General features: G+C 39.5%; 2 protein-coding genes across 4 annotated transcripts; both read left to right on the top strand.

Annotated features, from left to right (window-relative positions):
• Nucleotides 1–398: 398 nt before the first annotated feature.
• Nucleotides 399–2,386, top strand: prr18 (proline rich 18). Its single transcript, XM_043254537.1, has one exon. The coding sequence runs from the start codon at nucleotides 557–559 to the stop codon at nucleotides 1,319–1,321; it is 765 nt and encodes a 254-aa protein (XP_043110472.1). The 5' UTR covers nucleotides 399–556; the 3' UTR covers nucleotides 1,322–2,386.
• A 115-nt stretch (nucleotides 2,387–2,501) lies between these two features.
• Nucleotides 2,502–16,919, top strand: si:ch211-130h14.4. Of its 3 annotated transcripts, none has more exons than XM_043254535.1 (15): nucleotides 2,502–3,072; nucleotides 3,405–3,507; nucleotides 3,963–4,027; nucleotides 6,849–6,986; nucleotides 7,894–8,040; nucleotides 10,738–10,827; nucleotides 10,924–11,053; nucleotides 11,203–11,318; nucleotides 12,999–13,100; nucleotides 15,101–15,187; nucleotides 15,394–15,494; nucleotides 15,601–15,661; nucleotides 16,156–16,298; nucleotides 16,385–16,505; nucleotides 16,591–16,919. In XM_043254535.1, exons 4-15 carry the CDS (start codon nucleotides 6,912–6,914, stop codon nucleotides 16,630–16,632), a joined length of 1,215 nt encoding a protein of 404 aa, XP_043110470.1. In that variant the 5' UTR covers nucleotides 2,502–3,072; nucleotides 3,405–3,507; nucleotides 3,963–4,027; nucleotides 6,849–6,911; the 3' UTR covers nucleotides 16,633–16,919. The 3 variants fall into 3 exon arrangements, with proteins under 3 accessions (XP_043110470.1, XP_043110471.1, XP_043110469.1); XM_043254536.1 differs by having other exon boundaries at nucleotides 3,810–4,027; XM_043254534.1 differs by lacking the exon at nucleotides 3,963–4,027.
• Nucleotides 16,920–17,459: the final 540 nt, after the last annotated feature.

The following is a 17,459-nucleotide window of genomic DNA, read 5'->3' as shown; positions in this document are numbered from 1 at the left end:
GTGTGTAATAAAGGTCGGTAAGTAATGGTTATTTTACTAAAATTAAGTAAAAATGATTGTAATGTTAACGGACCAACCCCATTTATTTAATTTTACTTTTAAAGAAGGAAAGCATATGGTATGGATGCCATTATATTAGAAAAACAATATTTAACAGACAAACATTTATTTGAATGTGCAACATTTTGAGCAAATCTTTGTTTTAAATAAAGCAATAGATACAGCTGCAGTTTGAAAACATTCATGGCTGAACGCTTAGAATTTGTCTTTATTTTGTTGGCTCGCGTGTAATGAAATGAACTTCCTTTATGGGAGGCACTTGTGTGAGCATGGCTTTGTTGTTTTCATCCTCATGCCGCGACCACGCCCCTTCTGCGTGACATCTCATAAAGCCCGCGCATGCCCCGCCCCTTGTCAGTCTAGCGGCGAAATGCGGAGCGCGATGGACTACTGCGTCTAATAGCCAAAGATCCGGTGGACCGAGGCGAATGGACGTATATCTCCCGTCATTCACGAACAGATTTCTTCATTATTTCGCGCGTCGGTAGCGTTCAAAATGCCTTTTCCACCGATAAACCTGCACTCGCGGATATCGTCGCCTAGAAAGGAGCTGTTCAGGAAAAAGAAGAGCAGGGACAACGTCGCGCCTCCTCAAGCCACGTTCAGTCAAAGGACGGGAGACGACAAGGGATCGGAGAAAGATAAACTGTCCACATCGTGGCCCTCAGCCAATCTAAAGCAGCTGGGACGAAGCAAGCCGACCAGAGTCCCTCCGGATCCCGAGACGGACAGCAAACATTCATGGCTGAGCGTCCCCAAACCCTTGGCTACCTCATGCGAAAGCGTCCCGCGGTCCAGTTCTGGAGAGTCCAGCCATAAATACGCCTCGAGGACCTCTCTAGCAAAAGAAGAAGGCGAACAAGAGATCCACTTCTCCCTCAGCCTGACCCCCGAAGCCATCCTGGTCATCCAAAAGCGCAATCTGGAAAAGCAGATGATGGCCAAGCAACAGAAGTGCTGCGCTTCCGCGGACTTGAGGCACCGGCGCGTTTTCCCATCCAAGAGAGCTCAGGGCAGCTCCAGCAATAAGAGCTCCGGACCTGTTGCCAAATTGGACGGTTCCAATGACATTAGCACAATTGTGAAGATCTCCCTCCTCAACGATCAGTACAAGTATGACGACGTAGAGTACGAGGAGGAGGATGGAGACGTGGACGAGACTGTCATGAGGAAATGCAAAGAGTGGCTCAAAGGTGTGGAAAGCGCCGCTGCTTTTGGGAAAGTGGATAAACTGTCATCTCTGCCTCACCTTAAGAGCTGATATCCCAAACTAGGCCTACTTCATTTCACAACGAAAGGTCCACTGTGAAGACTCACGTTCGCGAGTTATGTGTCAAACACAAGTCACCCAATTTGCTTTTAGAAATAACGTCGTTTAAAGGGTCGTTCGCACAGAACGCGTTCTTGCGTTCTCGGACGGAGCGCGCTGTAATATAGAATACTGAGACGCCTTTGTAAAGCTGATTATTTTCAAGTGGACGTGCGCGCTTGGCGCGTGTAGAAAGAGCAGCGATTGGATAAAACGGCGCAGAACGCGTCCCGCACGCAAACACCTGAAGAGCGCGACAGTGAACTGCTTTTAACTTCTCCGCGCGACTTAAAATCTCGGCACGTTTACTCACCAGGCGCTTAAAAACAAAACGCGTCGCAATGTTTACATAAAATGCCTGACCAAAACATAGAGGATTTAACGCGAGAAGGCGTTACGCGTGAACTTAGAATGGAACGGAACGCAGCGGCGTTCTAAAAAGATTGAATGTTTTCACGTCGACGCGCCGTTTAAACCCGAGCGCGCGAGACGCGATGCACTTCCGAACGCAAGAACGCGTCCTTCACGTACGCATACTCCGCTTTCTTAACAGACTGACTGGAATGTTTTTTTCCCTGCGTTGAGAGGTGTTGCTGATCACTCAGTGAATTTTTTGCAGGTTACCTTTACGCGTTGACTGAGAAGCGGTGGTGTTTTTGCACATTGCTGTTGTTTTCACTTTGGTGGGCTGAACGACAGACTCGTTTGTTTCGATCTGTGGAAGTGATGCGGAGAAGAGGATGTGGACGTCGACCGGTGAAACGCATCCAGAGGACGCGGTCCTTCCTTTGTGCCAGAAAACAATAGCCGTCGAGGCGACGCTGTCTGAAAGCCTTAGAATAGACACTTAATATCTGAGAACTGTTCAAAGTTTGTGTGTAATATGGACTCGGTGACTGTTTGATCGACGAACCAGCCGTGTACAGTATTTATTTTGCAACGTGGAGGTGTGTTTATATGCTGTGTGTTGTTCCCAAGTCATTTTTAAGGGTTCTGATAATAAAAAAAGAAAAGACATGTTTTTATTATCATTATTATCATCATCATCATTATTATTAGATGAAGAAGAAATCATCTGTAAACAACCAGTAGCTTTAAAATACAACTTTAGGCTATAGGCCCTATATAAACGAAGGCCTAAGTGTTGATTTTATTACCATTCCAATTCTAGTTATTCTATAGTTCTATATATCTTCAAAACATATAATGAATATGAAAATAAAACAAAAGACATAAAAAGCTAGCAAACATTTTGTTATGTGAGCAACAGCCTTAAACGGGGAGATTTTATGAATATTAATGTAAGCAGAAAAACTTGAAGCACACCGCGCTACAATGAACAAAGTGAAATGAATGGGCTATAAGCTATGAAAAGGACAGGGGTTGTGAAGCTCGCACCATGGCAACGACCCCTTAAACACAGGTCGGGTCTGAAACTCGTCGCGCTTCGCTTTGAGCTCTTTCTGCGGAGTAGCTGTGTGGATAAATTTTAAAAAATCTGAAAAATACTCTGAAAATTGCTAATTCGTGATGTTTGGAAACTGCACCGGTTATAACAAATGCACGTAGAACAGTTAGCACACTGCTGTGTGTAGTTAGCTGTTAGAAAAGCTGTTCACTTGTGAGACGGTTGTTCAAATTCAAAGAGGCTTAGAGATGTATTAGTTTGGTTAAGCACATAATATCAAAAGCTTCAATAACCGGTAAGTCTATTTTTTCCTGGATTCATTGTTTTAATTGTTTCTGGGAACAACAATGCTGATCAAAAATAATAATAATAATAATAATAAATCTAAATGATTTTCTCTATTCAATATTACAGTTTCTTTTTAATTTATGCATTTTGACTTCATGCCATTTAAGAACTACAGTTTTTAATTATCCTACCATATTCACTGCTAAAAGGTGATTATTATGGTGAAAACTTTTTCAAAGATTAAACAAATCAAATATGTATTTCTCTGATAGGTTTTGTAAACTCAAACGTCAGGCCAACAAACAAACAAGTTAATTTCCCCCTTTTGCATTTTCATAGCTTCACTGGCTTAAATATGACAATGAAAAATGAAGATATGTATCATATCAGTTCACTGCCGCCGATCCTGGACTCTTACAAATCAGTGCAATTTCCAGAAAAGGTACGTGTGACTAATAGCATGCATTATAATGATCATATATACAGTATATATTTAAAATACTGTATTTAGACACCAATTATTAAAACACTTAATAGCACATATGAACATTTCTTCTTAAGATACTATACACGTTAGGTAAGTTCTTGGAATGCTTTCTTTGCATTTTGTTTTGTGTGGCATACATTTTAAAAATGGAAGTGTGTGGAGGAAAAAAAATAAAATGAAATGAACACCCTGAATACGTCTTAAAAAAAAACGTTACATAACTGCTGTGCACTTTGAGTTCATGTATTGTTCCTTAGACACAATCAAGCCACACATCTCTGGATCTATGTGATTTTCCTCTACGGGGGAGGCCTGCTGCATGTCTTCAAAGTGACTGCAATCATCTCACAACATCTCTGAACCTCATGAAATCCTTTTCTTTTGTGTCCACATCTTCATCCACGGAAAAGGCAAAGTACAAACGGACAACTTTAGTATTGGTCTCCCTGGTTACAGCTAGCAACACGGTCCCCAGGTCGGCTTCACGAGTCCTTTTGATTAGTCAAAGGCCCTTATTCTTTTCACAGACCTTTGCACATTCATTACCACACTCTGTTAGATTCTTTGTACCTATGCTTCGGAGCTCTTTTTTATATTCTGTGCCAATTTACTTGCTCGGTGGGAACTTAAAAGTTGTTATTGTGGGGAAAAAGGGAAAATAGATAGTGTAGTTGTGCACGGGATCGTGCTTGATCCTACCGACATGTTTCTCAGTGGCTGACAATGCGGCTGTAATTTAGGTATAGCCCTGACAGGAACAGAGAGACGTTAAACAACAAAGAAATTATTTTGACAGGGTTTAATTCCATTGCCAATTACGTTCTTCCACCAATATGGGTAGATCTAAAATTGCAGCTCTGCAACGCGATACTTAATTTTTACAGTGTTAAACATTCAGAAAGTGTACAAATGGCTTTTTTAATGATACAAGAGTGTACTCAGATGCAAGCAGGGATTATATGCTAATGCAGACAAAGTAACAAGGCACTGGAAATACAAGAAACACAATAAACATACTAAACAAACAAGAACTGGAGAACTAAATGCCAAGGAACACAACCAAGACCTAAAAGTTACAATGGGATTCAATATATATATATAACACCTGGAGACAACGAAAGAACTAATCCATAAAGAACCTTCGAATCTGACCACAAATCTAAAACAGGAAAATAACAGACCAAAATGTCGACATAAAAGTCAAAAAACAGACACAAACCATGATATATGAGTTGGTTCATAATGAGCCAAGAGCCTTCGGTGTGTACTAGTACAGCCCAGAAAGAAATACGGAAAGATGGATATCCAAAAATAGCCATCTTTGTCTCCTTGAAAGCAGTTATTTTAAAATAACATTACAAATGTTAGACGTACCGATTGCTATTCGTATAAGATTTATATAAGATTTAAATTATAAAGTGGTCAGAACGCTATCTACTGGCAAATAAATCAAAGTGGTAACTGCTTTAGAGATAAATAATGTGAAAAGGTTGATGCTTTTTTCTGTTTGAGGTTGTGGCTTCAACTCTCGACAGCTCTAACACAGACCAGCCTTCATTTTAAGTGTGTTAAGTAACATAAATGCGCGAGGCTTCTTGTGTCATCCGCTTCCAGTTGTTTTAGTCTGTTAGTTTGAAAAATAGTATTAAAGTTTCTTAAGGATTTCTTTCAGTGTAATTGGAATCAAGGAAGCGAATCATTTATGGGAATGAAAATCAGAACCGGTCGATATTTGCAGCCCTTGTTGCCTAGCTGTGGCGTGAATCTTTCCGGCCCTGATTCATGCTGGCTGACACAGACCCCGCTAAAGCACGGCTCCCAGTCATCCTTCACTGACACTTCCTCATTTAACAGACAAGATAACTGTGTGCCCCTTCACCTTCTCTTATTGCTGTGGAAACAAACTGATTGATGCTGCTCTCCGCTTCCCGAACAGCCTGTAAAATACAGCCTGGCCTTTTCCAGAGACGGACACACACCGTGAACTGAGGAAGTGATTGGAATCACTCAAGAAAAAGACAGTTAGCTCTCCCGTTTGTGTTACTTATTAAACACACTTATGTATTTCATGTTGACTTTCTTATTAGCTTATTCAGATTAGACATGCGATGGCGCTTTTCCATTAAGGAAATAAAGAAGCATTTATATACATAACCGTAATAAGAACGGGCGGGAAATATTCTGTTAAACGCGTTTGCCGGTCGCGTACGTTCTCAAGCCTTTGAAACAATGTAAGCTATGCGGTTCATGTCAAACCTTAACCGGCGCTGCACCTGTCGGTTTTTTCCAAGCATTCCTTAGTCAGTGGCGCACAGGAAGAGTTGTGTAATAATAAGTGCCCGGCATCACAAGAGGCCCGTATTGCATAAGAAGTGCCAGCAGGAAGGAATTATCTGTCCTAGACAGTCGTGTATTGAGGTGCATACAAATAACAGCCTTATGAAACGGGATTCTGGGAAACCGAACAGAGACTGACAAAAATCAATTTTAGTGACATTATAAAACAGTTCCGCCTCGAAATTTGAGCCTGTGGTCTCGCGTACAAGTAGCACGCCAAATAAAAATAAAAACTTGTGGTATTGATACGGAAAATTGACTTTGGCGCGCATTTTGGCGTGCATGAGATACGAAGTATGTTGGCGTACATATGACACGCGGTTTTAACATACATATGATACGCATCTACCCCATAACCTACTCCTCACATAGTATACACACGCCAAAGTCCATTTTTGCATATTAGTATCACGTTTTTTATTTGGCACAGGCCTACCTTTCATACACACTTTTTATTTCACTGATATTTTGAACGAGTCACACATGGTGTAAAAATGACAATAAACGCATTCCATATCGTATTCCATATTAAGTTTCGATACGCATATCAATACTTGGGTTGCTTGTTTTTCTTCCAGCTACCAGTAAATACGCAACGGACAATAACGTATTGTATCATATTAAGCAAAAATGCTAAATGTATTTCTGTAGTCTTATCAGAAAGGGAAGAATTTTTCTAGATGAGATATTTTATCTAATATGTTATGACGGTGACATGAAAGGATCCGTGTCCTGTGCCCATGTTAAAATCATCAGCATCTTGTGTATTATTACACTATCTCACACTCTTTTAGCAATCGTACAAGCTCAGTTTCTTTAGCTCTCCAGAATGATTACTGGCCAATTCAGGAAAACCCATGCAATTACTCAAGGCTGTGTTGTGATCTCTGTGATGAGAGAAGACAAGAGCACAGCTGCTGTTGGGTCTTGTCATCCGAGTGTGATTTTCTCTCCAAAAGGCAGCCGGTCCGTCTGAATGTCAGAGGCAGGGGAGACGACAAAGCCCCAGCAGAACAGGGCCGATGGCAGCGACTTCTGCTCATGCTGGGGATTCTGATCAAGCGCTTGAGAGGAAAAGAAAAGCTCTTCTAGATCAGGTGCTATCAGTATTCCTTTCCTGATCAAACAATCTCTTATCAAAACGTGATTTGTATGAACTGTAGACAAACCAGGTAGTCTGTTTAAATAGTCGATAAATTGCAGCACATAATAAACCCGATTAGTAATCAGGATTCCTTGATGGACTAAAAGGCTAGCTGTGTGTGAGAACAAAGGCCCAGGTGCAAATATTGTCAATGAAAGACAAGGCTGATTACCATAGAAACAAAGTGAAGTCAATAGAAACGCCACCTGTGTAGAAAAGACCACAAACATATATATATATATATATATATATATACAGTATATATATATATATATATATATATATATATATATAGTGTTAATATTTATATATATAGTGTTAATATTTAGTAGCTGCACTGTAAAAAATATTCATCAAATATTGTACAGTTTTATTAGTCAAAGGCCAGCTGTTGCCCAAAATGTACCCCCAGTAGACAGTTAAAATGCATTACTGTAGGCATTTTGCATATATTTTTAAAGAATTAATAGGTAAATTTAACTAATTAAAAGGTGTTTATCAAAGTATTTTATTCTAACATTGTTTATAATAAATTACAAGCTATAATTAAAAAATAGCTAATATAATCAGCCTAATTGTAACCTTATAATTATAATTATAACCTTTGTTTTTTTATGCAACAAAATAACGAATGAATGACTTAATGAATGAGTCTTTTTGATAGCTATTGTACATTGCTTTACAATCATATTGAGGGAGGGCGGTCTCTCCACAAGCACCACCAGTGTGCAGCATCCACCTGCATGTAGAATTATTTATTGGTAGTCATATGCTATATTCTCTGAGAATAAATGAATACATATTCTCTTTTGCTCTTCTACGTTCTCCTACGCTTTCGCTGTCTTTGTCTTACATTCTAGCGCCATCTAGAGACGTACTACAGACTACAACGCTTAAGAGAAGTGCTGTCATATCAGCGTGCTGCATTACTGACGGAAAAAGTTCAAAGACAGAGACAAGAGATGAAGCTCCACGATTCCAGACCTAGAGAAGGACATAGAGAACAGGTATACTCTATTTCTAAGTGTAAGAATTTCACTTCACCGGGTCAGTTTAACAGCTTTGGTTTTTGTGATTTTTAATTTAATTTAATTTAGAGATATGTGAGGTGGTCATAGCACAGACAAATGACATTATATCAGCTAGACTCACAGAAAAATAATTTGTGTTAAACTCCACCTTATAGGACGATTTTATGTTTGATGAAGATACAGAAGAGAGAGATAGAGAGACAGAGAGAGAGACAGAGAGACAGAGAGAGAGAGAGAGAGAGAGAGAGAGAGAGAGAGAGAGAGAGAGAGGAGAGAGAGAGAGAGACAGAGAGAGAGAGAGAGAGAGAGAGAGAGAGAGAGAGAGAGAGAGAGAGAGAGAGAGAGAGAGAGAGAGAGAGAGAGGAGAGAGAGAGAGAGAGAGAGAGAGAGAGAGAGAGAGAGAGAGAGAGAGAGAGAGAGAGAGAGAGAGAGAGAGAGAGAGAGAGAGAGAGAGAGAGAGAGAGAGAGAGAGAGAGAGAGAGAGAGAGAGAGAGAGAGAGAGAGAGAGAGAGAGAGAGAGAGAGAGAGAGAGAGAGAGAGAGAGAGAGAGAGAGAGAGAGAGAGAGAGAGAGGGAGGGAGGGAGAGAAGAGACAGAGAAAGACAGAGAGACAGAGAGAGAGAGAGAGACAGAGAGAGAGAGAGAGAGAGAGAGAGAGAGAGAGAGAGAGAGAGAGAGAGAGAGAGAGAGAGGAGGAGAGAGAAGAGAGAGAGAGAAGACAGAGAGACAGAGAGAGAGAGAGAGAGAGAGAGAGAGAGAGAGAGAGAGAGAGAGAGAGAGAGAGAGAGAGAGAGAGAGAGAGAGAGAGAGAGAGAGAGAGAGAGAGAGAGAGAGAGAGAGAGAGAGAGACAGAGAGAGAGAGAGAGAGAGAGAGAGAGAAATATTACCAAATCTCTCCAGTAGAAGGCAGTGATGAGAACATTTTAAGACAAAGTGTTAAGATGTTTTCTGTAAGACCTCATTATGTTTTAAAAAATTAATAATTCGAGGACAGAACAATTTTTTTAAATTTAGATTAACAGGAAAGATCAGGAAAGAAACAAACAAGCTTTAAAAACACAGAATCAGTCAATGAATCAATCAATCACTATCATATAATATATATATATATATATATATATATATATATATATATATATATATATATATATATATTACAAATGTTTATAAATTATTATTATATAATGTTATATCATAAATGTGCTTTCGAAATATTGTAAACTCAAACGTTTTTTAACATTCAAGATCCTGGACATTTGGGTCAAAGTGCACCCATCCAACACGTACTGTATGCATACACATATCCATACACCGCCTACTGTAGTGACAAACACATCATCCACTTCAGTGGGGTAGCCATTACCATTTCAAATAAAGCTGACCATTTCCTTTCTCTCCATCAGAGCATTAGAGGAAGTCTCTGTGGTGAAATATTCATGACAGTGCCCCATTACAACCTCACCAGCAACAGCTTCAGTATACCAGTATACAATTTCTCACCATGGCTGGTGTCCCAACCTTGCTAAACTGTCATAGGAAGGAAAATTCACCTGTGAATTTCTCAGTTGTTTCTCCAAGACAGAGAGAAAATTGAGAGAAAATTGAGACATTTGCAATGTCTCCTGTAATGTTTAAAAAGAAATGTCTAAGACTGTGTTCAAATTTGACAAGACACGAAAAAGTCTGCAAAAGACAGAGATCGTTTAAGATCCAAAAAATTATATAATTCTCCTTAATCCAAACGATACAGCCTAAACTGTGTATATATATTGTATATGTCCATACTTTAACTGCATGTCACTTTCCATTTATATCCCTCCTAAAATGAATTTTAGCCAAAACCTCCAACCAAATGAATTCATCTGGCCTAGCGGAAGTGAATATATTCTACAGTGTGTACAAAGCTTTCATGAGAGGTGAATGGCAAACATCTCTTGAGCAAAAATGAATCTAGATGTCAATGTAACGGTGCTGTAGTGTAACAGGACAGTAGATGTGTGTCTCCCAGAGACACTTTGAAGTGTTACTGAAGTCCGGAAGATTGAGGAAGCCTGTCGTTGTAATATGGGGGAAGCAGTTGGTGTGGACTTGTGATTGACTTTGATTTTGGCCGTCTGGGTAGAAGACAATAAGAGTTAGAGACTGGGGGGTAAGGATGTGGGGGAGGGGTCACTGGCTTATCAATCTCCTCCTATAAAAGCAAGACTTCTTCAACGGGCTGTAATTGTGTTCTCTAATGACCAGCACTGGAGGAGAGGACAAAGGGAAAGCTATAAAGGACTTTATGGGCTGCCAGTAGGAAACCTTTGGTACAAATTGCTGAGCAAATGAAACTGCCCTGTTGTTTCCTCAGCCCGGCCAAAAACTTTGTCCAGACTTCATGATGTTGAGCCGGGACCAAAGCAGGCTGAGCCATGGACACCTGCTGGGGCCTAATTGGTCCCTGTTGCAGTTAATGGCTTCCTGTGGTTGCATGTTTACTTCTCATTGGTTTTGTACGCTGGGGGTTCCCAGCCCTTCTAAAAGATAGTGGCACATACGAGACCCTCGGATTACAAGAAAAAACCTCCAATGTTTATAGATCACTATATTTTTCTCAAACGTTTTTTAAACTGTGCATTGATCAACAGTTAGAGATCCTCTTTGCATCCTCAGTTTACTCTTTCTGTCACAGAAGCTTGTCAGCCTTCAGAGGGCCACCAGATCAACCCTCACACACGATGATGAATACCTGAGGTGTCTGCCTAAAACACGCTACTATCTGGTGATTATGCCCTGCGTTCTCTCTCCATAGATATTTACTAGGAATTGAAGTGATTAAAAAGCGAGTGATTAATCATCTCTAATCTGGCTTTGTGAGGTTCTGGAACTGCAGAAACAGCTAAAACGACTCGGGTGTCTTCAGAGCCGCAGGGAACAGGAGGTGTTCAGGGTCTGGGCAGAACAACAAAGTAGCACATGTCAACTTGAGAAACAACTACAAGCAGTGGGTGAGAGCTGACGCTATGAATAGTTAATAAAACAAAAATATTTTTGCCATCATGTCAACCAAACAGACATACGTATACCGATTTAGTAAAATTAAGCTTCCATTCTTAAGTTTAAATCTGGAAATTTTTTGCTTCACATTTTTTGTCAGAACACAGCATTAATTCCAGCTCAAATGTGACTCTTGAGGATCTGCTGAAACAGAGGTCTGGGTCTCTCCCAAAACTTCAGATCAAACCTGGTGACTCCACAGCACAACACACACATGTAAGCTTCTACTCATTCATTCAGTCACCAGCAACAAATGTAGAATTCAATGGCCTTTCCCCGCTATTCCTTTGGTTTGCGTGTCTTACTCATTCTTACAACAAACATTTTAGTTAGTTTCAGTCAATGAAATGCAAAAAATAACTTCTATTTAATTCTGCCAGTGTTAAAAAAGCATGCAACTATCCTTTCTCCCCATGATATTTGCCCTGCTGGCCTTCCACAAACACACCTTCTGCTGGAAGCCAGTTTAACCTCAACTTTATGGGAAAAGAGAATTGATTGTTCACGTAGCAGTGAGATGACCAAACAGGACCCTCTCCCGCTCAATAGTGGAGGAGGATCTCCTTCAGTCAGCACATCATGGACAAACATCACCCAGGGGAGAATGTCTAATTCATTTCACACACAAAAGAGACTGACCAATTTGGCCTGGGATGTCACATCATGCCAAGAGGTCAGGGAAAGAGTTAAACTGTTTGTAAAAGAGCTCTCTGAACCTTAAACAACCTTTTCCAGAGTAAAGAAATAGTCTGTCCGTCTGTCCATCAATGTATCTCTCTATCTCTTTGCCTGTCTGTATGTCTTTTTAAACAGGCAGACAGAAAGAGATGGATAGGTAGGTAGCAACCTCTGAGCAATAGGTTTTTCCTCTGGTTTCACTGTTACTTATAGTTCTCTGTTGCTGGCTGGTTACTTCTGTACAGCCTGTCAAACTTCACAGTCCCAATAATTACAGCTGTATCCTGAAATAGAGATATTTGAGATCTATAAATTACACATTCTTTTTATATTTACCTCAGGGTGTTTGGTTTCTATGAGAGATGCTGAGTCACAATATCTATCTGTCATGTTGAATTTCACACCTTTTTATTTTCAGGATGGACAGTCAAATATGTCTGAGGAACATCACTCCATTATCACTCAGTCAAATCTGTTCCATCTTTGTCCACTTACACACCCATTTTTTCTTTTCTTTTCCGCATGACATTTATATTGAATCCAACATTACTGAGCTCCACCCATAGCTAAAACCATTCATCAACAAAATCTTAATTTTACTCTCGTTCTCTCCGCTGGTTTACAGGTTTGTTACATGTCTGTTAGCTGCTACACAGTGCTGTGAGGAAAGCGCTCCGGAGGGCCAGTTTGCACCCAGCAGACAAAGTGTGTCCTCACCCGGGTGTGCAGTGTTATCGGGTGTGAGCTGGGCTGTGTCCGAGGCTCTTCTTGAGAAGTAGCACATCATTAGGAATATATTAGCAATCCTACACTCGCTCCATTGGTTGCTCACACGTATTGCTCAGGTTTGGCCGAGTTGTAAAGTGGGAAAAAGGTGGAGATCCATCTCAGTCCGAGAGTCCTAGAACAGAGCGACTTGTCAACCAGGCACTGTCTTTATTGTTTTCAAATTAATTATGTTTTTTTGATAAACTTAAAAGTAAGCCTGTAGGGTTGACTTCTGTTTTTTTGGGTAAGCCAGTTGAAACATTCTATGAAATCTTGTTTTGTGTTTAAAAAGAAGAAATCTGCAAAGGCTTTGAACAACATAAGGACATAAGAGCTTCATTTTTAAACAGCTTTGTAGTCAACTCAAGCTAATCGATGTAACTTTCTGAAACATAGTCCTCAAACGGTGTTATAAATTGTTGTCTATTTGTATGTCTGCTTTCTTCACAGATGCCAGTCTCAGTAAAAGTAGGTGGAGGAGGGGTGAACGCTTTCCAACAGCAGGGCAAACAGAGTTGGGGACAAGATGAAACTGAGCTCATGTTTCCTGAGGTAAGTGTCAAACCACAGCGTCTCTGATCCCAGTTAGCAACACGGGGAGACAAACACACCTGCAGCAGGCATGTGCTTATACACCATCTCACAAACATACATAACCCTCCCTTTCATCTACATACATATATAATCTGACTATTTTCAACATCCAGCACTTTTGTAACTATGTTAGTATTTCCAGTGCTGGGTAGATTACTTACAAACTGTAGTCTGTAACTGATTACAAACCACCACCTGGCCTTATTAAAACCACCATTACATATAAAATGCAAAATGTTTTTGATAAGAAGAACCAGTAAAGGACCTGTATATGTAATAGTGTTGGTCTGTGAAGTCTAGAAAGTAAACCATCACAGTCTAAAGGTGAAAAAATAAAGCCTCAACAGATTTATTTCATTTGAATACTCTGAGATATCTCTCAGCTCAAGCGAATATTGCTTCAATAGAGCTACCCCAAAATGACAATTCTGTCATTGATCACTCAACCTCATGGAACAAGCCTGGAACATAAATTAAAATATTTTTGATGAAAGCTGTCTGATCCTCTATAGACAGCAACACAAATGAAATGTTCCCAGGTCCAGAAACATAGTAAATACATTGGTAAAACAGTCCATATGCTATTAGTGACACAACTTCAGTTTTGTAACGCTACAAAAATAGCAAACAAATGACTCTCTGATTTCATCAAATATATCTTAATTTGTGTAAGATGAAGAAAGGTCTGGTGGGTTTGGAACGACATGAAGTTGAGTAATTCATGACAGAATTTTCATTTTGGCGTGAACTGAAAACTATTGAATTGTTGGACTCCTGATATCTAGGAGATATTATAGATTTTTGGAGGTCTGCTTTATGAAAACGAGTGTTAAAGTAGTTGACTGCAAGACGTCAGTTGTTTCCAGAGTCCGCGCGGAGGTGAGAGAAGAGGATGAAGAGAAGGAGCAGTGAAGCTGGGTTGAGAGTGGAACCTGTAGAAAGTTTTTCTCACACATCCCTGTCATTGTGGACGTGTGCAAACAGAGCATTGGTCTGGAGGAGGGAGGGTGATGGTAAACATTGAGCAGACAGTTGAGCAGAGTTGGGAAGAACCAGTCAGGGGTATTACTTAGCCTTGCGGCCCACTTACAGCAAGGGAGAAAGGTACTAAACACTAGATCACATGGACAAACAATGTGTGTGAGAATATAGATATAACATATCTAAACATCTCTCGTTCACATTTCCATGAGAAAATGTCTGTTTTACACAAATTAGCCTTTGAGCCTTTGAGATTTATTTTTTTTTAAGCAAATCATTTTCTCGGACCAGTTGAGAGACACCTGTTCTCCCTCAAGTTCCACTGTGCTTGCATTCAAACAGAGCTTTACCGCTGCAGTCGCTGCTGTTGTATAGGAGCTGTAGACGTGAGGTCCACCTAACATCGTTCATACAATGACGTGTGCCAAAAAGCACCCATATGAACAGTTCGGCCGTGTCGCGTGGCCCCCTCACTCAGACCCTGTCACCTCAGGGTGTGAGCTGACACACTGCATGTCCTGAAAGATTGTGAGGTGCACAGAGTAACACAGCAACTGTGAGAGATGACACTTGTGCCGTCACCTCTGTCTTCTGACTGACACATCCAGCTGTCACGATTTAACCCATGGAAGTTGCAAATAACCACCATTGAAGGAATACACAAAACACTGTTCGCACTCTTTTTATACTGCATAATTTAATGTAATGCCAAAGGGAGCAAGACTTTCCGTAAGGGGAGAAAGAAGACGGGATTTTTATCCTCGTTGGATTGTGACATATGGGCGCTAATGATCAAAATGGTGTACCAAATATGTCGACCCCCTTCCTAAAACATAAAAACATACAGCTATATGCATTTTCACAAAGACTGCCACATTTATACTGTAAATAAAAATATTATTTAGTAGTAATATTAATAATAATACTAATAAAACACCTTTATACCAAGCAACACAAGCTGTACTTCGTCTTTATAGGTTTTCACTCGAGAGGTCAAAGCGCCTACATTTTCTAGTATGAAGTCCACCTTCTTGGAAGAAGTCAGCTCCAAGATGCTTCTCACGGTAGAGGACATTTTTATCATCCTACATTCACATTAATAGAATTCATTTAACAGACGCCGCTATTCAAAGCTCTCAACAAACAAGTGTTACCATCATGTGTTTATGAAATGATGAATCTGAAGTTTCGTTTTTGAGATGCATGCTTTTTCTTGAAGTAAGGGTTCGGTTGAACATTTCCAGTACTGTTGTTGTTTTCTTTTTAACAGAGAAGCAATAAGCCACCGATCGGGTCAAAGACCTTTGACATTAAACACAAATTGAGATTAATGCACAACCTTTCACTCTCTCATATGGCTGATACTCAGAGGTGAGAAATGTGTCTGGCGTCTTATTTAAGGTCTGGCATCTTAATTAAATTTATAAATAATAATAATATAGGCCAATAATTATTTCGCCTTTTTTGTCTTGTGCAGAATTATGGCAAAACGTGTACTAAGTCTGCAGCTTACAGATGGTTTCAGCATTAAAGAATTGGTTTGTAATATACGACAAGCTTCTTCAACAATAAAAACTTGCTTTAGTGAACTTTTTTCTTAAAGCAGTATTTTACCCTAAATAAAATTGCCTTACCTTTTTTTTACTTATTCTTGTTGGTCAGACCCCATTGTGTTTTCTTTCTTCATGAATCATGATCCGTCCAATATAGTGTATGATGATTAATCCTGACAAATGTGAGAATGAACAGAAAAAAACATTTATTTCATCATAAAAAGTACACATAGTCTGTAAGATTAATGCACTATATTCCATGTATTCTATGACAAATATTATTTTTTGATGAGCTGTTCACTATGGTCTACCTCCAAAGTTTAAAAAAATCCCATTCACACTTTTATTCTATTCAAAAATCTTATTTATTTATTCTCTTCTAAAAATATGCAGAAGTACATACGATGACAAATCATTTCGGGGCCACCTGGTCCTATAGATTATTTATTGTATAACATCAACTCATTTATTTTGAGGAGATGGAGCATGAATGTCGTCGCAACATCCAAACTCAGATATCCAGATGTACCACAGAGCCGGACTTTACACAGCAGAGTGATAAGGATACATCTGAGAGCCCAAAATATTTCACTGAGAGTCCAAATACACATTTCTCACCAAGGTTAGGAATTACCGTGAATGAAAGTGCTGAGGAACGTGTCAATCATTTCGCTTATAAACTTTACCATTTCTCATTCATGCATGCAGTCTCCATCCAGTTGGGAAAAACACAGATGAGACTCCAAATAGTTCTGCTGGAGATATGTGTTTATCGTACACAGACGTGCCTCTATGCATTGCTGACGCCTACACTATCCCTGCTGTTAAGGTACTATATGTTTCTTATAATACAAATGAATCAAAATGAGACTTCTAATAACAAAACAGTTAATTGCGGATTCATTTTGTTTCAGGTGGAAAACTCTGACGTTAAGATGTGGACGAATTATGCATAGAGGACGACTGCTGATCTGTCGCTTTAAAACAAATCAAAGATTAATTCATTTGATGAAGAGGAGAGAAGCTAGAAACGCTCTGCTCAACACACAAATGCATGTTTGCCACATTGCTTGATTTAAGGATAGCTGTTAAAATATTCTAGCTTTTATAGCTTCCACATTTATTACAATAAGCTGCATTTGTGCTGTTTTAATCATTTAATGTTAAAGACGTATCTGAAGCCTGTTTTAATTCGTTACCCAGTACACATATTTTGGTATTCAAATGCTTTTAAAATTAAAAATATTTTTAAAAACTTTTGTTGTTCCTATGAAATCATAAACAACTTATACCGGAAGTTTTGTCGCCAACATGACGCTATTTTATGAACGCCCATTGTCCCGAAACGCGTCGAGTCGGATGGCGTTTCCTCCGCTTTTGACACCTCTGGAGAAAGATTCCCACGGGCTTTAAAAGCATAAACATCTAACTTTCATCAACATCTAGCCATAGACTTACATTACGCCCTTTGGGTATCAGTACGCTTTTTTTGTGTGTATATGAAAATAAATAAATGAACAATGTTATCGATTTGATGAAAATAGAAGTTTATAGCATTTCCCCAGTGGCATTCAGCAGATAGCATAAGGCATCTTCGTTTGAATTTAAAGTCTTAACAGTTTAAGAATTAAGAGAAAAATAATAATAAAAATCATAGTCAACATTTCACATTTAAAATGTGCCGGTGTGACTTAATAAATATGTGTAAATATTTACGCAACGCCTTACACTGGATCTCTGAACCAATAGCTGGCCGGAACGCCCACATCAAAGCGGAGATCAG

This window comes from Puntigrus tetrazona, chromosome 13 (assembly GCF_018831695.1).
Source record: "Puntigrus tetrazona isolate hp1 chromosome 13, ASM1883169v1, whole genome shotgun sequence".
In the NCBI taxonomy this organism is placed as follows: Eukaryota; Metazoa; Chordata; class Actinopteri; order Cypriniformes; family Cyprinidae; genus Puntigrus; species Puntigrus tetrazona.
This window is presented reverse-complemented; position numbering and strand designations above follow the sequence as displayed.